Below are 20,641 nucleotides of genomic sequence, written 5' to 3' on the forward strand. Positions count from 1 at the left end.
GTGAGTGTTCAGCAATGGGGAAAGTGCGAGAAATTCCCAGCCGGAAACCCCGCCAGGAACCCAATCAACATTAAATCAAATCCGTATTTATGGCCAGAGGCCGGGGCGGGACCGCGCATGCGCGATGTGTTCTCCCAGACTGCACCGCGCGGGACAGATTTTTAAACGCACAATTTTTAAAAATGCGACGATCCCGAATCGAGCAGGAACCGAAATTCTGCCGGGAGCGGATTAGGAACAAAAACCATCAATATTTAGTCATAATTAACATCTACCTACCGGTGCGCATGTGCGGGAGGGGAACTCTCCCAGAGGGCCGTGCGCGGGACGCCGCCGCCGCATTGAAGCCGTCTCCCCTGGCAACCGCAAGATGGCCGCCTTCCGTCTCCCCTGGCAACCGCAAGATGGCCGCCGGCGATGAGGGCTGGTGGCGCAGCCACAAACCGGGAATGGAAGTCGGGCCCCCGGCGCAGAAAGAGGCCATTCAGCCCATCAGAGCGGCAGCAGCTTGGGGTTGCAGATGGTTTTTTGTGCGGCAATTCTGTGGCGCGAAGGTTACTTGCCGCATGTCAGACCAAAACTCACGGTAAAGGAGGTCTTGCTGCATCTGGACAGCTTCAGTGTGTGAGGAGTTGTGAATGATGCTGAACATCCCCTCCTCTGACCTTATGATGGGAGGGTGGCCATTGGAGTTGCAGTTGAAGGTGATTGGGGCCATTGGAGTTGCAGTTGAAGGTGATTGGGGTGAACACACCAGAGGAACTCCTGTAGTGATGTTGTGGGAAGCCTATCACTGCCCTGAGACTCACTGCTCTGGACATCCCCGGCTCATCTCAGCAATGGGGAAAGTGAGAGAGATTCCCAGCCCCAAACCCCCGCGAGGAACACAATCAAAATTCAATCAAATCCATATTTATATCCAGAGGCCGGGAGAGGAAAAGGAATAAAAAACATCAACATTGACAACAGATTCACATCTTCCCACCGGTGCGCATGTGCGGGAGGGGGATTCTCCCAGAGGGCCGCGCGCGGGACGCCGCCGCATTGAAGCCGTCTCCTCTGGTAACGCAAGATGGCGGCGGGCCGTCTCCCCTGGCAACCGCAAGATGGCCGCCGGCGGTGAGTGCTGGTGGCGCAGCCGCAAACCGGGAATGGAAGCCGGGCCCCCGGCGCAGAAAGAGGCCATTCAGCCCATCAGAGCGGCAGCAGCTTGGGGAATGGAAACTAGCCGCCCATTGTAACCGCAGCTTCCAGTCAGGCAGCCCCCAGCCCCCTGTTTCCAGCCGGCAGCATTTCAGCTCCAGATGCGGCTGCTGATGGAGTGAAGCCCAGGGCTTTGTGTCTGAAGCTCCAGTTTAGGCAGCGAATTGCAGACAGGCAGCAGCCTCTGAGTGAAAAGCTTCTTCCTAATGTCCCCTCTAATGCTGCCAGCAATCCCCTTCAATCTGTGGCAGCCCCCCCACTGCCCCCCCCCCCCCCCCCCCGGGTAAGTCACCTCTCTCTGCTCGGGTGAGCTGCCCTTTCCTCTCCACCCTGTCTAGGGTCGGGATGGCGACCTCCTCGTGAACCTGCTCCTGGGCCTGGCGAAACGCGCCATTTACCGGTCCAGGCTGCGGGCGATCGAGGGGGCCGTCCATCCTGACTGTCTTCCCCTCTACCGCGGCTACGTTCGTGGCCAGGTGTCCCTGGAGAGGGAGCATGCGGTGTCCACGGGCGAGGTTGACGCTTTCCGCGCCCGCTGGGCACCGCAGGGGTTGGGGTGCATTATTGACCCTAATAACCACATTTTAATTTGATGTTTTTAAGTTTCCTTTGCATTTTGATTTCTGTTCGGGCTGTTCCCCCTCCTTTTTGGGGAGCTGCCCCTTTTACTTTGTCCTGATTTAATTTGAGTTTGTTTACTTGGTTTGACCTAAAAAGAGGTCTCCACCCTGTCTAGGGTCGGGATGGCGACCTCCTCGTGAACCTGCTCCTGGGCCTGGCGAAACGCGCCATTTACCAGTCCAGGCTGCGGGCGATCGAGGGGGCCGTCCATCCTGACTGTCTTCCCCTCTACCGCGGCTACGTTCGTGGCCAGGTGTCCCTGGAGAGGGAGCATGCGGTGTCCACGGGCGAGGTTGACGCTTTCCGCGCCCGCTGGGCACCGCAGGGGTTGGGGTGCATTATTGACCCTAATAATCACATTTTAATTTGATGTTTTTAAGTTTCCTTTGTATTTTGACTTCTGTTCGGGCTGTTCCCCCTCCTTTTTGGGGAGCTGCCCCTTTTACTTTGTCCTGATTTAATCTGAGTTTGTTTACTTGGTTTGGTTTGACCTAAAAAGAGGTCTCCACCCTGTCTCCCACCCTCACCATTCTGGACACCTCAGTTCACTCACCCCTCAGCCTCCTGTGTTCCCAGCAACACAACCCTGGCCAATCCAATCTTTCCCCATCGCCGCCATTCCCCAGCCCCGGGCAACACTTTTATAAATCCAAATGGTGATCCAATCCCATTAAACTGTCCATTTAACATTGCCCCATCGCCAACTGTGAACAACCAACACAGACACAAACCAGAGGCAGAGACGCTGCAAATGTCGCAATCTTTATTTACAAAACAATGGAACATTTATTGACATGTTCAGGTCAATCTCAGTGATGGTCGGTGATCAGGTCCACATTAAAACAATGGCTCAGTCCAAGGTTAAACATCATTGGAACAAAGTTGAAGTTTATTCTGAAATTGGACATTGCCGGTGACTCCCAATATGATGGAGAGATCCAAACTCACACCACACCCTGATGTGGCAAAGGGGACACCAGGCTGAGCTACAGAGTTGGATGTAAAGTACAGCGGCGTGTGTTTGATTCTGGTGATGCACACACTCCGAGCTGGTATTGAATAATTCTGAGGCAGAGAGACAGCAGATTGAGGCCATATGACACATTGGGCCTTTAAATCTCCCATAACAATCCCCCCCTCTCTCTCTAATACGATCTCCCTGTGTGTGTGAATAGAGGGATCTTAGAGTGAGTGTCCACTGATTCCTGAGGGTAACAGGACAGCTCGATAAGGTGGTTTCGACCGGCAGATGGAATACTTTCCTTTACTGGCTGATGTATAGACTACCAGAGCAGGGCAGGTTCTGCTTGAGCTATACAAAACACTATTTAGATCACAGTTAGGATTGAGTGTACAGCTGTGGTCACCACTGGTGAGGGTCCAGAGAGAATTATCCCCGTGTCTGTGTGGGTTTACTCCGGGTGCTCTGGTTTCCTCCCACAGTCCAAAGATGTGCAGGTTAGGTTGACTCACCATGGTAAATTGCCCCTTAGTGTCAGAGGGATTAGCAGGGTAAATATGTGGGGTTACAGGAATAGGGCCAGGGTGGGATTGTTGTCGGTGCAGGCACAATGGGCCGAATGGCCTCCTTCAGCACTGTAGGGTTTCTAAATTTGCAGAGGAAGTTATCAATTGTGGCACAGATTTCAAAAGCAGGGAAGTCATTTCAGGGAAGTTATTTCCATTTCTTCAGTTTTATCAACATTAACTTTGTAACCTGAGTAATAGCCAAACTGTATAATATTCTTTTTTTAGAAAGAATATAGATGTTGTAGGATCTGATAAATATAGCAGGATGTCATCAGAATATGTCAATTTGTGCTCTTCTTCTCCAGCTGGAACACCTTTTATGTCCTGACTGTCTCTCACCATTTGTGCTCAGGATTCTATGCATATAGTGAACAGAAGGGGGGACAGAGGACAATCCTGTCTTGTCCTCCTCTTGAGTCCAAAGACTTCAGAAATGTGACCATTCTCTCTGACAGAGGCCTGTGGATTTGAATAAAGGATCTGGACCCATCTTACAAAGTTGGGTCCAAAACCCAGGCCGTCTGAAGTCTGAAATAGGTACACCCATGATTCCTGGTCAAAGGCCTTTTCAGTGTCGAAAGATAAGACCATGGTCTCAACCCCACGACCTTGGGCATGAGTCATGATGTTAAGGAGCTTGTGGAGATTGTCCCCAGAGTAAGGCCCTGTTCTACTAGTTTGGTCTGGGTTTATGATCTCAGTTATTATCCTACAGATAATATAGATATTATTATCCATATAGATAACATAGTACAGATATTAGATATTGAAAATTGAGTACAGCAACACAAAAAGCAGCACTCATCAGCTTTTGATGGACTTCCTCACAATGGCCTTTGAGTTGTTCTGAAGCAAACTATCAAGAGCTCTACGCACCGCTGTGAGGGAGGCCATCAAAAGCTGACGAGTGCTGCTTATTGTGTGGCTGTACTCAATTTTCAATTTAATTCAATCCATTTTAATTTATTTTTCTTCCTTTTGGAACAGTGAATGAGATGACGCAACCTCTTAAACACACCATCACTCAGCCCAGTAATGTCAGGGGTGAGGGATCTCTTGCTGCATTGAGTTGTTGATAGTGTTGAGATTGTTGAAGGGTCCAGTGCCTGGAGCTGGGAGCGAACGCAAACTCCCCGTCCATTCAAAGTGGCCACTGCAGCCGCTTGGGGACATCATTGCAGGCCGCCGTGTGATTGGCTGCTAGCTGCTTTGTGATGTCACCTGGAGACAGGTCATCACCCCTGGTCACGGCCAATCAGTTTGGGGGTCACTGTGGGAGGTTGGGTTTCAGTGCTGGTCTGATGCCAGCTACAGAGGATGCTGCCATGTAAGGCATGGCACACATCAGTTAGAATACGGATCTTATTCAGTATGGACATTGCACAGAGAAACTGTCAAAATGTTAGGTTAGAAAGGAGGTCACTGCGTTCACAAAACTGCCTCTGACCCTCAGGTGACACTGCTGTGTGGATCCCAGAACCCAGTCAGGGAACTGACTCACTGCCTCACAAAGAGAAGGGATTGTGACTGTCGGTGACAGCAGCCCGAGCGAAGCAGCAGATTCTGGAGAAATCTGAGCACAACCACTGTTGGTTTGAGGTTAGTTATTGGTTTGAGTAAAAACAATTCAACTCATTCTGACTACAGCCAGGGAAGAGATCCAGACACGACACATCAGGAAAAACATTAAACTGCTTTTCTAGCCACAGTCTCTGAAGCCTCAGGACACGACAAGAAGAATCCGTCCATTCTGGTGACAAACCAAGGAGCAGACGAATCTCTCCCTGAACCTCAACCCACACAGGAACTGACTGTTCATCGATTGAAGAAACGACCAGAAACCAACTTCATCCTTTCAAGGGGATCCCAACAAACACCTTCTACCCCGGCTGTCAAAACCCCTTCACTGATCCTTCACTAAAGGAGATCTCTCATCAGGACTGCAACTTCGATCATCAGATTACATCAGAGAAGTGGTGTATGAACATTTCCTTTTTTACTCCTGTAACCTTTCTAGAGTGAGTTAGTGAGTGAATGTGAGACTGTGGAGTAGCATCAGTTTCTTGGTTATTTAGCTTTTTGTTTTTTTTTAACTGTTTCTGGGGAAGCTGGGGAAGCAGTATTAGAATGACTGTGCAACTATTAAGGCGTTAAGTAAACTGTTCCTTGTTTTAAATATACTGACCTAAATCGTTGTCTTTTTATTGTTTATAATTAGATGCAAACATAATAGTTGGGCCTGGGACACGACCCTGAGGAACTCCTGCAGTGATGTCTTGGAGCTGAGATGACTGAGCCCCACAACCACAACCATCTTCCCATGTGTCAGGTATGACTCCAACCAGTACAGAGTCCCTTTAAGAAGCGCTGTCTGTGATCTTTCCCCATCATTCTGTAACTCTCACCAGAAATTAGTTTACAACAAGATTCTGAACTTTTACTTCAATCCTAAACCCAAATCTATCCAATACAGCACGGTGATAGTGATAGCACTCACTGTGAAGATGGGACTTTATCTTCACAAGGAGTGTGCAATGGTCACTCCTACCACTGCTGTCATGGAGAGATGTATTTGTGGCAGGCAGGTTGGTGAGGAAGAGCTCTTGTATGTTTTCCCTCTTGTTGTTTCCTTCACTTGCCACAGACACTCTGTGTCCTTTAGCGCTCGGCCAGCCCAATCTGTGCATGTGTGTGTGAGAGAGAAGAGGAGGCTGTTTGTGTGTGAGAGAGAGAAAGAGGAGGCTGTGTGTGTGTGAGAGAGAAAGAGGAGGCTGTGTGTGTGTGAGAGAGAGAAAGAGGAGGCTGTGTGTGTGTGTGAGAGAGAAAGAGGATGCTATGTGTGTGTGAGAGAGCTGGTATGTTTGTGCGTGTGAGAGAGAGGTGAGGCACTGGAGTCAGTGTGTGTGAAATAGAGAAATTGTCAGAGTGTGTGTGTCTGTGAGATAGAGTGGAGTCAGTGTGAATGTCTGTGTGTGTGAGAGAGACAAGAGTTGCAATGTGTGTGAGTGAGAGTGTGAATGTGTGTGAGATAGAGGAGAGCTGGTATCTTTATGTGTGTGTGTGTGGGAGAGAGGAGTGAGATTGGGATCAGTTTGTGAGCATACATGTGTGAAAGAAACACTGTGTGTGTGTGGAATAGAGAGGTGAGCTCATGTATGTGTCAGAATGAGGGATGCGAGTGAGAGGGATTCAGTGTGTATGGCTGTGTGTGTGTGTGGAATGAAGAAAGAGGTGTGTCTGTGTGAGAGATAGATGACAGAGTGAGTGTGGGGGGGCCAGTCCGTGCTGTGCGCCGGGTTGGGTAGGGACACTGGGGATCAGCTTGTTAGTGTGTGTCTGTTTGTGTGTGAGCAAGGAGGAGAGTCTTTCTTTATATCACACACACACCCCTATACACAGAATCTCTCCCCCTCTCTCACTCACACCCATCATTCTGACTCACACATGGAAGCACTCAACTCTCTATCACACACACACAAACACACACACACACACTTTGTTTCTCTCACACATGTACGCTCACACACTGATTCCAATCACTCTCTCACACACAAACACACAGAGATATCAGCTCTACTCTGCCTCTCTCACACACACACACACTCTCCTTTCACACTCTCCCTCACAAAAATTACAACTCTTGTGTCTCTCTCACACACACACATTCACAGTTTGTGTGTGTGAGAGAGAGAGAAAGAGGAGAGTGTGGTGTGTGAGGGATAGTATGGAGCGGTGTGTCTGTGAGTGAGAGAGAGGAGTCTGTGTGTGAGCCTGTATGTGTGAGCCTGTGTGTGTGTGTGTGAGAGAGAGAGAGAGGAATGTGTGTCTGTGAGATAACGTTTCAATGTTTGTTGTGTGTGTAAAATGTAAGACAGGGAAACGAGTTAGTGTGTGTGTGTGTTTGTGTGTAAGAAAGATGTATATGTCTGTGTGACAGAGATAGACAGGTGTGTGTATATCTATGTGTGTGTGTGAGAGAGAGGAGTGAGTCAGTGAGAGGAGGAGTATGTTTGTGCATGTCTATGAGATAGTGTGTCTGTGTGAGAGAGACACAGGATAGGAATGTGTGGGTGTCTGTGTTGGAGGGATTACAGAGTGTATGTGTGTGTGTGAGACAGAGTGAGTGTGAGAAAGAGGAGTGTATGTGTGTGAGTGTGTGTGTGTGTGAGAAAGAGTAGCGTGTCAATTTTTGGCATGTGTGTGTAAATGTAAGATAGGGAGGGAAGTGTGTGTGTGTGCCTGTGTCTGCGCATGCGTGCATATTTCTGTGAGAGAGAAAGAGGAGGGTGTGTGTGTGAGAGAGCTGGTATGTTTGCATCAGAGAGAGAGATTTGAGGGACTGGAGTCAGTGTGAGAGAGAGTGTGTGTCTGAGAGAGAGTGTGCGAGTGAGAGAGAGTGTGAGTGAGTGTGAGTTTGTCTGAGAGATTGTGTGGGAGAGAGAGAGAGTGTGTGTGCATCAGTGTGTGCGTGAGAGTGTGTGCGTGAGAGTGTGTGCGTGAGAGTGTGTGAGAGAGAGAGCATGTGAGAGAGAGAGATCGTGTGTGAGGGAAAGCCTGTGTGTGAGAGAGAGAGAGCGTTTGTGAGAGAGAGCGTGTGTGAGAGAGAGTGTGTGTGAGGGAGAGCATGTGTGAGAGACAGCATGTGTGTGTGAGAGAGATCTGTGTGCATATGACGGAGTGTGTGTGTGCATGTCTGACAATGTGTCCGTGTGAGATAGAGTGTGATAGAGAGTGTGTGCGTGTGTGAGAGAGTGTGTGCGTGTGAGAGAGAGTGTGCGTGTGAGAGTGTGCATGTATGAGAGAGAGAGTGTGCGTGTGAGAGAGAGAGTGTGCGTGTGAGAGAGAGAGTGTGCGTGTGAGAGAGTGTGCGTGTGAGAGAGAGAGTGTGCGTGTGAGAGAGTGTGTGTGTGAGAGAGTGTGTGTGTGTGAGAGTGTGTGTGTGTGAGAGTGTGTGTGTGTGAGAGTGTGTGTGTGTGAGAGTGTGTGTGTGTGAGAGTGTGTGTGTGTGAGAGTGTGTGTGTGTGAGAGTGTGTGTGTGTGAGAGTGTGTGTGTGAGAGAGTGTGTGCGTGTGAGAGAGAGAGTGTGTGCGTGTGAGAGAGAGAGTGTGTGCGTGTGAGAGAGAGAGAGTGTGAGTGTGTGTGTGAGAGAGAGTGTGTGCGTGAGAGAGAGAGTGTGCGTGAGAGAGAGAGTGCGTGTGAGAGAGAGTGTGTGTGAGAGCATGAGTTTGTTTGAAAGAATGTGTGGGAGAGAGTGAGTGTGTGCGTGTGACAGTGTGGGTGTGAGAGAGTGTGTGCGTGTGAGAGTTTGTGTATGTGTGAGAGTGTGTGTGTGTGAGGGAGTCAGTGTGTGTGAGTTAAAAAAAGTTTGTGAGGGAGAGCGTGTGTGAGGGTGAGCATGTGTGAGAGAGAGCGTGTGTGAGAGAGAGAGCGTGTGTGTGAGAGAGATGTGTGTGCATGCCTGACAGTGTGTCCATTTGTGAGAGAGTGTGTGCGTGTGTGAGTGTGTGCGTGAGTGTGTACATGAGAGAATGTGTGCATGAGAGCATGTGTGCGTGAGTGTTTGCGAGAGAGTGTGTGCAAGAGTGTGTGCGAGAGAGAGTGTGTGCGAGAGAGAGTGTGTGCGAGAGAGAGTGTGTGCGAGAGAGAGTGTGCGAGAGAGAGTGTGTGCGAGAGAGAGTGTGTGCGAGAGAGAGTGTGTGCGAGAGAGAGTGTGTGCGAGAGAGAGTGTGTGCGAGAGAGAGTGTGTGCGAGAGAGAGTGTGTGCGAGAGAGAGTGTGTGCGAGAGAGAGTGTTTGTGCGTGTGAGAGAGAGTGTGTGCGTGTGAAAGAGAGTGTGTGCGTGTGAAAGAGAGTGTGCATTTGAGAGAGAGAGTCTGTGAGAGTGTGAGTTTGTCTGAAAGAGTGTGTGGGAGAGCGTGTGTGGGTGTGCATGTGACAGTGTGGGCGTAAGAGAGTGTGTGTGAGAGAGTGTGTGTGTGTGAGAGAGTGTGTGTGTGTGAGAGAGTGTGTGTGTGTGAGAGAGTGTGTGTGTGTGAGAGAGTGTGTGTGTGAGAGAGTGTGTGTGTGTGAGGGAGAGTGTGTGTCAGGGAGAATGTGTGAGAGAGCGTGTGTGTGTGTGAGAGAGAGAGTGTGTGTGTGAGAGTGTGTGTGTTTGTGAGGGAGCGTGTGTGTGAGGGAGAGTGTGTGTGAGGGAGAGTGTGTGTGAGGGAGTGTGTGTGTGATAGAGTGTGTGTGTGTGATAGAGTGTGTGTGTGTGATAGAGAGTGTGTGTGTGATAGAGTGTGTGTGTGATAGAGTGTGTGTGTGAGAGAGTGTGTGTGTGAGAGAGAGTGTGTGTGAGAGAGTGTGTGTGAGAGAGAGTGTGTGTGAGAGAGAGCGTGTGTGTGAGAGAGATGGGTGTGCTTGTGACAGGGTGTGTGCATGTCTGAGTGTGTCCATGTGTGCGTGAGAGAGTGTGCGGGTGAGAGAGTGTGCGCGTGAGTGTGTGTGCGCGAGAGAGTGTGCGAGAGAGCATGTGTGTGAGAGAGAGCACATGTGTGAGAGTGCATGAGCGTATGTGGGCGTGAGAGAGTGTGTGTAAGAGAGAATGTGTGAGAGTGTGTGGGAGAGCGCGTGTGTATGTGTGTGTGAGAGAGTTTGTGTGTGAGGGAGAGTGTGTGTTAGAAAGAGGAGTGTGTGTGCGTGTGTGTGTATGTAAGAGAGCGAAGTATGTTTGTGTGTGTATCTCTTTATATGTGGAAATGTCAGAGTGTGTTTGTGTGTGTTTACATGTGAGGAAGTTGGAGGTGTTTGTGAGTGAGTGATAATGTTTTGGATAACTCTCACTCTGAGGGTTCACATCCACCCTCATTGCCACACACCAACACACACTCACACCCGCTGATATTGGGAGTGAGACGGACAGACACACACTCTCCCCCGAATGGTCATCATTATTTATTACTCATGTTTTACCATTATTAATTCATTGCTTCAAAATTGTTTGTTCATTGCCCAGCAAGATGTTTCTGTTTATATCTGAGCTTTATTTTTGAACTCCTGTTTAATGTTGTGCCAATCTTTTTCTTTCCAATCTCTGTTCATCGGCCCCTTGAGTGAAAATAACTGAACCTGGCTCTACACAAGAAGGTTGGAGCAGCCGGTAACCACTGGTCCAGAGGAGGAGATTGCAGGTCTCTCACCTTCCTTTCTCAGACGGGCTGGAACAGAGATAATGAAGGCACAGAAACATACGCTGACCATCCACCAGAGGAGCTGCTAGATCTTGGCTGGCTCTTTGCTGACAGAGTTTATGAGAAGAAAGTTGTTGCAGAAACAAGTGATCCGCTGGAAGAGGAGCTCCTGGTTCTTTGTCTCCACTGTCAACGCAGACGCAATCTCTCTGGTCTTGAGGAGTTTGCTCCAATTGCTGAAGGAGTCATGAGAAAGATCACAGGCCAGATGGCAGCAGTGGTCCGAAGCTGCTGTCCCGCTCCACCAAGGTGTTTGTGCCCCAGGAAAAGGACAAGTGAAGGCAAATGTCCACAACTGGCGGCAAGAGAGCAAGAGCACTGTTGGAGATTGAAGACTCGGGGGACAGTGACCCCCGGGGGGTGGTGGAGGGGGTGGAGGGGAGAGGAGCTGGACACAAACTACAAAATACAGGAGGGAGAGGAGTGACATTCATATTAGCTGTGATTTTCATTTACAATTAGCTTGATTATGCTGTCTGGTCTGCGCTCGTTTTAAGTTAAATCTGTTCCACATGTGACGTGTTTTATATGCTCTTGAGTGTTGTAAATAAAAGGTTAATCCTGCTGCTCAGTAATTGGTGCGAATATTCCTCATTTTACAACCTGTATAACTGTATTTATTCACAATTAAGTGCTGTTAAAGCCAGTTAATAATCGGATTCATGTGTGTTTTCTCGTGAAGTTTTATTAAATCAGTCTATATTTCAACAATTGCCGACCTAAATTCTCAATGGAATTTCACAATTCACTCCCTTTCATTTGAGTTGTTAGATTCACTCAACCTGTGATGTGAGACATGCAACTACGCCTGGGAGTTCACTCCCTCCCGCTGCAGCTTGACACACATGTTCATCGTTATGGTGGGGAATGCGGAATAGTCTGTATTTTGTCGAGTGTTAGCCGAGGTTCATGACACCAGACGGCAGTTTCATGGTCACGTTACACAACGTAGGTTCCGGAATAATGACCATGAAATCGCCGTCTCGTGTCAAAAGCAAACTATTTGGTCCATTGTTGTAATAATGACCACTTCCATCGAGGAGGACAAGGGCAGCACAGACATGGGAACCCCAGCACCTGCAAGTTCCCCTCCAAGCCACTCATCGTCCTGACTTGGAAATCAATGGCCCTTCCTTCGCAATTTCTGAGTGAAAATCAGTGACCCAGGAAGGCAGCACAACACCTCCCTGGCAAGTGCAACATACATGGGAAATAAATACTGGGCAATTCTGGAATTGCTTCCCTAACGACATTAATCCCACAACACAGACTGCAGCGGTTCAAGAAGGCGGCTCACTGCCACCTTTTAAAGTGCAACTAGGGATGGGCAATAAATTCTGGCCAGCCAGCGACGCCCATGTCCCACCAATGATTCAAAAAGAAACAGACTGAACATTTTATGAATTGAATTTAAATTTCACTATTTGCGGAGGTTTAATTTGAGCCTCCATCCCGGCAGATTTCTCGATTATGAGTCTATTGGTATTGGACCTACTCCACCATATCATGCAGATATACATCATTAATATAACTACATTCAGATTGAAAAATAGATCTGAACAATTCTCCCAACAAATTGTGCGATCGCACAACATGTTTATACTGAGTCACCGAAATAGCGCACATCTCATTCCATCAAGTCAGCAAATGTGGAATATATCTTCATATTCACTGACAGTTAAACTTGCAGTGGTTGCACTGGGAACAAACTCAGACAAATAACACGCTGCACTTAGCACTGCACTTGCTCAATGATAGAGTTACCGGCAGAATTTTGTTCTGTAGCTGCGTTGGAACAGCGATTAGGAGATAATTTGATGGTGTCTTATGACATACATATTATGTGGTCAACTTACATTGGCGGGTATAGGCGAAGAACAAGTTCAAACTGTATCCAATTTTGTGTTATAACTTGTTAGGAATTGATCAATGTGACAGTGCAGAGGGAATTTTAGCTCTGTATTTAAACCATTCCTCTCCCTGCACCATTAGTGCTTCTAGGTGCAGGAAAAATAGGGTTGTTGTAGTGGGAGACTTCAATTTCCCTGGTATAGACTGGAAATCGCTGAGGGCAGGGACTCTGGATGGGGAGGAATTTGTAAAATGTGTACAGGAGGGTTCGTTGGAACAATATATAGACAGCCCGACTAGAGAGGGGGCTATACTGGACCTGGTACTGGGGAATGAGCCCGGTCAGGTCTTCAAAGTTTTGGTAGGGGAACATGTGGCAAATAGTGACCACAATTCTGTTAGCTTTAGGATAGTGATGGAAAAGGATGAGTGGTGTCCCAAGGGTAAGGTGTTGGATTGGTGGAAGGCTAACTTTAGTGGGATCAGGCAGAAATTGGCAGCTGTTGATTGGGAGAGGCTGTTTGAGGGTAAATCCACATCTGGTATGTGGCAGTCTTTTAAGGAACAGTTGTTAGGGCTACAGGACAAGCATGTGCCTGTAAAAAAGAAGGATAGGAAGGGTAGGATTAGAGAACCGTGGATAACCAGGGAAATTGAGGGACTGGTCAAAAAGAAAAGAGAGGTGTATGTTAAGTCCAAGCAGCTAAAAACGGAGGGAGCTCTGGAGGAGTACAAAGAAAGTAGGAAAGTACTCAAACGGGGAATTAGAAGAGCAAAAAGGGGTCACGAAATGTTCTTGGCAGACAGGATTAAGGAGAATCCCAAGGCATTTTATTCATACGTTCGGAACAACAGGGTTGTTAGGGAAAAAATCGGACCTCTCAGGGACAAAAGTGGGGACTTATGCTTGGAGCCCAAAGAAGTAGTGGAGATCCTAAATGAATACTTTGTGTCGGTATTCACAAAGGAGAGGGATGTGTTGACTGGGAGTGTCTCGGAGGGGAGTGTTGAACCGTTGGAGAAAATCTCCATTACAAAGGAGGAAGTGTTAGGTTTGTTAGAGAATATAAAGACTGACAAATCCCCAGGGCCTGATGGAATCTATCCAAGGCTGCTCAGGGAGACGAGAGGTGAAATCGTTGGGCCTCTGACGCAAATCTTTGTCTCGTCACTGGACGCAGGTGAGGTCCCAGAGGATTGAAGGATAGCTAATATGGTCCCGTTATTTAAGAAGGGTAGGAAGGATAACCCGGATAATTATAGGCCGGTGAGCTTGAGGTCCGTGGTGGGGAAGTTGTTGGAGAAGATTCTTAGAGATAGGATGTATGCGCATTTAGAAAGGAATAAACTCATTAACGATAGTCAGCATGGTTTTGTGAGAGGGAGGTCATGCCTCACTAACCTGGTGGTGTTTTTTGAAGAAGTGACCAGAATGGTTGACGAAGGAAGGGCCGTGGATGTTGTCTATATGGACTTTAGTAAAGCGTTTGACAAAGTCCCTCATGGTAGGCTAGTGAAAAAGGTTGGATCTCATGGGATAAAGGGGGAGGTGGCTAGATGGGTGGAGAACTGGCTTGGTCATAGAAGACAGAGGGTGGTAGTGGAAGGGTCTTTTTCCAGCTGGAGGCCTGTGACTAGTGGTGTTCCGCAGGGCTCTCTATTGGGACCTCTGTTGTTTGTGATTTATATAAATGATCTGGAAGAAGGAGTAACTGGGGTGATCAGTAAGTTTGCGGACGACACAAAATTGGCAGGACTTGCAGATAGTGAGGAACATTGTCAGAGGCTACAGAAGGATATAGATAGGCTGGAAATTTGGGCAAAGAAATGGCAGATGGAGTTCAATCCTGATAAATGCGAAGTGATGCATTTTGGTGGGAATAATGTAGGGAGGAGCTAGACGATAAATGGAAGAACCATAAAGGGTGTAGAGACGCAGAGGGACCTGGGTGTGCAAGTCCACAGATCTTTGAAGGTGACGTCACAGGTGGAGAAGGTGGTGAAGAAGGCATATGGCATGCTTGCCTTTACAGGACGGGGCATAGAGTATAAAAGTTGGGGTCTGATGTTGCAGATGTATAGAACGTTGGTTCGGCCGCATTTGGAATACTGCGTCCAGTTCTGGTCGCCACACTACCAGAAGGACGTGGAGGCTTTGGAGAGAGTACAGAGGTTTACCAGGATGTTGCCTGGTATGGAGGGGCTTAGTTATGAGGAGAGATTGGGGAAACTGGGGTTGTTCTCCTTGGAAAGACGGAGGATGAGGGGAGACTTAATAGAGGTGTATAAAATTATGAAAGGCATAGATAGGGTGAACGGTGGGAAGCTTTTCCCCGGGTCGGTGGTGACGTTCACGAGGGGTCATAGGTTCAAGGTGAAGGGGGGGAGGTTTAACACACATATCAGAAGGACATATTTTACACAGAGGGTCGTGGGGGCCTGGAATGTGTTGCCGGGCAAGGTGGTGGAGACGGACACACTGGGAACGTTTAAGACTTATCTAGACAGCTATATGAATGGAGTGGGAATGGAGGGATACAAAAGAGTGGTCTAGTTTGGACCAGGGAGCGGCGCGGGCTAATTGTTCTTTGTTTCTCGTTTCAAGGCTTCATTCTATGATCATCTTGCTGGTGCCAGTGCAGAGCGAGACTGCGGTTAGTTGGGAACCTGTCTCGGGGGCAAGGAATTCAGATGGTGTTCGTAAAGCAGAAGTGGAAATGAATAGGGTTGGGAAGCATTTTCTGATCAGGGCCAGTGTGATCTCCTGGACTCGTTTCGATCGCCTCAGGGGGTCGGAGAGGAATTTCCCAGATTTTTTTTTCCCCATATTGGCCCTGGGGTTTTCACTCTGGGTTTTCGCCTCTCCCTGGAGATCACATGGTCTGGAATGGGGGGGTGGGGGTGAGTCAATAAGTTGTGATGAACAAAGCATTGTAGCTGTGAGGGACAGCTCGGTGGATAGGATATTAGGATGTAGATAGGCTGGAAAATTGGGCGGGGATCCTGGATTCAGGATTCAATCCTGGACCGGGGAGCGGCGTGGGCTTGGAGGGCCGAAGGGCCTGTTCCTGTGCTGTATTGTTCTTTGTTCTTTGTTGCAGGCACGATCGCGCAGTTTCTCAGAGCCGCTGAGTAGTGTTGGTTCGGTGGCTGTACTTGCCACGACGTTCCCACGTGGTCGGTGGGGTAAGTTTCTCGGCTTCTGGAGGCCGTTTCCATCGTGTCAGCCAATTCCACCGTTTTAGTTAGGTCTAGGTTGCCTTGCTCTAGCAGCCGCAGGCAAATGTAGGATGAGCTGATTCCCGCCACGAACGCATCTCGGATCAAATCGTTAGTATACTGGGCCACCGACACAGGCTTGCAATTGCAGGCTCTGGCTAGCTGCTGAAGTTCGCACAGGTACTGCCCCGTCATTTCACCGGGCTGCCGCCGTCGAGTGGCTCGAAGGTGTCGAGCATGAATCTCGTTTGGCGGTTTGTTGTACAGTTTCCGAAGTAGTTCGATGGCCGCTTTGTAGTCAGGGGCATCGCGGATTGATGAGTATACAGTGTCGCTTACCCTTGCGTGGAGGACCCGCAGTCGATCGGCGCCGCTTTGAATGGCTGTTGAGGCCTCGACATAATCTTGGAAACACTTGAGCCAATGATTGAACGTGTTCAACGCACCCGCCGCACGTGGATCTAACGTCAGTCGATCAGGTTTCAACAGTTGCTCCATGGTTCTTTTTTTTTCTTGTTAACCAAATTTGTTACTAATAAAATTGATGCGTGATTAAATCACTCGGGATGCTGTACGTACCCGGGAAATAAAGGCTTTTATTAGTAACAAGAATGGAGCATACTATATAACAATACAATCCCAGACTAAAGGGTCACCCGGCAGTGCAGTGACCTTTATACTGCTACAGGTAGGCGGAGCCAACTGGAGTGTACCACAAAACAATACCAACAGGTAGAACACCCCAACCCTAACCCCAACAGTGTCAACAGTAGTATATACACGAGATACCCATAGTGCTAACCACCTATGGTTCAGTACCCATAGTGGTAACCATCTATGGTTCACCACACGCAGCCAGGCCTGTGACATTGAATCTGAAAGGACACAGTGAACCTAGAAAGGCCTGTGACACTGGATCTCAAATAACAGTTCGAACCCAGCCAGTCCTGTGACATTGAATATGAAAGGAGAGGGTGGATCCAGCCGGGCCTGTGACACTGAATCGCAAATAACAGTTCAAACACATCCAGGCCTGTTTCACTGAATCTCAAAAGGACAGAGTGAACACAGCCAGGCCTGTGACACATAATTTCAAAGGACACAGTGAACACAGCCAGGCCTGTGACTCTGAATCTCAAAGGACAGAGTCAATCAGCCAGGCCTGTGACACATAATTTCAAAGGACACAGTGAACCCAGCCAGGTCTGTGACACTGAATCTCAATGGGCAGAGTGAACCAGCCAGGCATTTGACACTGAATCTCAAGGGACACGCTGAATCAAACCAGGACTGTGACACTGAATCTGAAAGGACAGAGTGAACTCAGCCAGGCCGATAACACTCAAACTGAAAGGGCAGAGAGAACCCAGCCAGGCCCGTGACACTGAATCTCAAATAACAGTTTGAAAACCGCTAGGCCTGTGACACTGAATTTCAAAGGACAGAGTGACCCCGGCCAGGCCTGTGACACTGAATCTCAAAGGAATGAGTGAACCCTGCCAGGCCTGAGACCTCAAATCTCAAATAACAGTTCGAACACAGCCAGGCCTGTGACACTGAATCTCAAATGACAGAGTGAACCCAGTGACACCTGAGACATTGAATCTCAAGGGACAGAGTGAATCTAGCCAGGCCTATGGCACTCAATCTCAAATAGCAGTGGGAACACAGCCGGGCCTGTGACACTGAAGCTCAAAGGACAGATTAAACCCGGACAGGCCTGTGACACTGAATCTCAAAGGACACAGTGTATCCAGCCTGGTCTGTGACACTGAATCTAAGGAACAGAGTGAATCTAGCCAGGCCTATGGCACTCAATCTCAACTAGCAGTTCAAACACAGCCAGGCCTGTGACACTGAATCTCAAAGGACACAGTGTATTCAGCCAGCTCCCTACATAAGCTTCCCTCTTCCTTTTCACAAGACATTCCACCTCTTTCATGATCCATGGTTCCCTCACTCGGCCATTTCCTCCCTGCCTGACAGGGACATACCTATCAAGGACACCCAGTATTTGTTCCTTGAAAAAGTTCCACTTTTCATTAGTGCCTTTCCCTGACAGTTTCTGTTCCCAACTTATGCCCCCTAATTCTTGCCTAATCGCATCATAATTATCTCTCCCCCAATTGTAAACCTTGCTCTGCCGTACGGCCCTATCCCTCTCCATTGCAATAACAAAAGACACCGAATTGTGGTCAGTATCTCCAAAGTGCTCTCCCACAACCAAATCTAACACTTGGCCCGATTAATTTCCCAGTACCAAATCCAATGTGGCCTCACCTCTTGTCGGCCTATCCACATATTGTGTCAGGAAACCCTCCTGCACACACTGCACAAAAACTGCTCCATCCAAACTATTTGACCGACCAAGGTTCCAATCAATATTTGGAAAGTTAAAGTCCCCCATGACAACTACCCTGTGACCCCCACACATATCCATAATCTGCTTTGCAATTTCTTCCTCCACATCTCTATTACTATTTGGGGGCCTATAGTAAACTCCTAACAACGTGACCGCTCCTTTCCTATTTCTAACTTCAGCCCATATTACCTCAGTGTGCAGATCCCCCTCGAAATGCCTTTCCGCAGCCGTTAAACAATCCTTGATTCACAGTGCCGCTCCTCCACCTCTTTTACCAGCTTCCCTACACTTACTGAAACATCTATACCCCGGAACGTCCAACAACCATTCCTGTCCTTGTTCTACCCACGTCCCCGTAATGGCCATAACATCGTAGTCCCAAGTACCAATCCACGCTCCAAGTTCATCTACTTTGTTCTGGATGCTCCTTGCATTGAAGTAGACACACTTCAACCCACCTTCCTGTCTACCGATACCCACCCTTGACCTTGATACCTTCCCCACTACCTCACCACCCTCAACACTGACTTCTGGACTACAACTCCTTTTCCCACTCCCCTGACAAATTAGTTTAAACCCCCCTGAAGAGCTGTAGCAAATTTCCCTCCCAGGATATTGGTGCCCCTCTGGTTCAGGTGCACCCCGTCCTGTTTGTACAGGTCCCACCTTCCCCAGAATGTGTTCCAATTATTCACGTATCTGAAACCCTCCCTCCTCCACCATCCCTGCAACCACCTGTTTAACTGCACTCTCTCCCTGTTCCTCAACTCACTATCACATGGCACCGGTAACATACCAGAGTTGACCACATGATTTGTCTTGGCTCTCAGCTTCCAGCCCAGCTCCCGAAATTCCTGTTCTAAATCCCCGTCCCTTCTCTTACCTATGTCGTTGGTACCAATGTGTACCACGACTTGTGACTGTTTCCCCTCCCCCTTAAGAATCCGGAAGACACGGTCCGAGACGTCACAGACCCTGGCATCCGGTAGGCAACATACCATCCTCGAGTCTCTTTTGCTGCCACAGAACCTCCTATCTATCCCTCTAACTAACGAGTCCCCAATAACTATTGCCCTCCCGTTCTTCCCCTTACCCTCCCAAGCCACAGAGACGGACACAGTGCTGGAGATCCTCTCACTGCGGCTCACCACTGGTATGTCGTCCCCCTCAACCGTATCCAAAGCGGAATACTTGTTGCTAAGGGGAACGACCACAGGGGATCCCTGCAGTGACTGCTTCCTCGCAGCCCCTCTCACGGTCACCCATCTATTTTCATTCCTCAGAGTAACTGTATCCCTAAAGCTTCTGTCTCTGGCCACCTCTGCGTCCCTCATGATCCTAAGTTCATCGAACTCCAGCTCCAGTTCCCTAACACGGTTTTGGAGGAGCTGCAGATGGGTGCACTTCCCACAGGTGTAATCAGCAGGGACACTGACGTCGTCCCTCACCTCAAACATACTGCAAGAGGAACATAGCACTGCCTGCACACCCATCCCCTCTAGATACCTTGCCAGTACCAGGTAGAAACAGCAAAAATGAGTTAAACTCACCCCTGCCTCGCCCTTTCCCCCGAAACCCTGTGAGCCAAAGCCCTCACAGCTTTCACTCAGCTTCCCACTCACTCCCCTGCCCGCTCCCGACGTTGCCCGCTGTATAGAGTGACTTTTATACTAAAAGACACAATCTGCCAGAATCCCCTGCCGCCTACTCCCACTTCCTCAGAGTTTAAACCCTTGAAAAAAGCCCGCGAAAAAACGGATTAAATAAATCAATAAATAAATCACAGCACTTTACTCACCCTCAGTACTCCTGCTGAGAATCTCTCCCTCTGTCCTGCACCACTTCGAACAAATGGGCAGGATATCGTCAGAAGTCTCACAACACCAGGTTAAAGTCCAACAGGTGTATTTGGTATCACGAGCTTTCAGAGCACTGCTCCTTCATCAGGTGAGTGATGAAAGAGCAGCGCTCCTCGTGCTCGTGATGCGAAATGAACCTGTTGGATTTAACGTGTTGTTGTGAGACTTCTTACTGCGCCCACCCCAGTCCAACGCCGACATCTCCACATCGTGGTCAGGATGTAGATAGCAGAGAGAGACATTGAATGTTCCTTTGTACAAAGGAATTGAACCATTCCAAAACAGTGCAAAGGTGGGCAAGTGAGTTCGATTACTAATTGCCCCCTAGTGTCCCAAGATGTATAAATTCGGTGTTTAGCGGGATAAATATGTGGCGTTACAGGGATAAAGCATGAGTAAGATGCTCTGTTGGAGAGCCAGTTCAGGCTCGGTACGTCGAATGACCTCCTGCTGCAAAATAGGGATCCTATGGTTCAATCACTGAGTGTTAACCTGTGAGTTCCGGTATTGGGGTTAATGCATATATGATGCGATCTTAGTTGATGCTGAGGTAAATAAAATTCTTCCCCAAGACATTTAGACACTGATTAAACAAACAGTCAAATAACCGACATATTTTTGCGAGGAGATGTGAGACGTGAGAAATTTTAGCTGGAAAATTATGTTCGGCAGACAGGTGCTGCCAAATGGAAAGATGAATGCTAATGATATCAAAGAGCAACCAATGCTTGCTAATTCAACCTCCATAAACTGAATCGATACGCA

The 20,641-nt window shown here is 48.5% G+C and overlaps 1 protein-coding gene across 1 annotated transcript in view; it reads left to right on the forward strand.

Annotated features, from left to right (window-relative positions):
- Positions 1-404: 404 nt before the first annotated feature.
- Positions 405-20,641, forward strand: part of LOC144484612 (scavenger receptor cysteine-rich domain-containing protein DMBT1-like) — a 42,398-nt gene continuing 22,161 nt past the window's right edge. Inside the window, exon 1 of the mRNA XM_078203086.1 lies at positions 405-513. Coding sequence (XP_078059212.1) covers positions 405-513 — 109 coding nt within the window. The remainder of the gene's footprint in view (positions 514-20,641) is intronic.

This window comes from Mustelus asterias, unplaced genomic scaffold, assembly GCF_964213995.1.
Source record: "Mustelus asterias unplaced genomic scaffold, sMusAst1.hap1.1 HAP1_SCAFFOLD_120, whole genome shotgun sequence".
In the NCBI taxonomy this organism is placed as follows: Eukaryota; Metazoa; Chordata; class Chondrichthyes; order Carcharhiniformes; family Triakidae; genus Mustelus; species Mustelus asterias.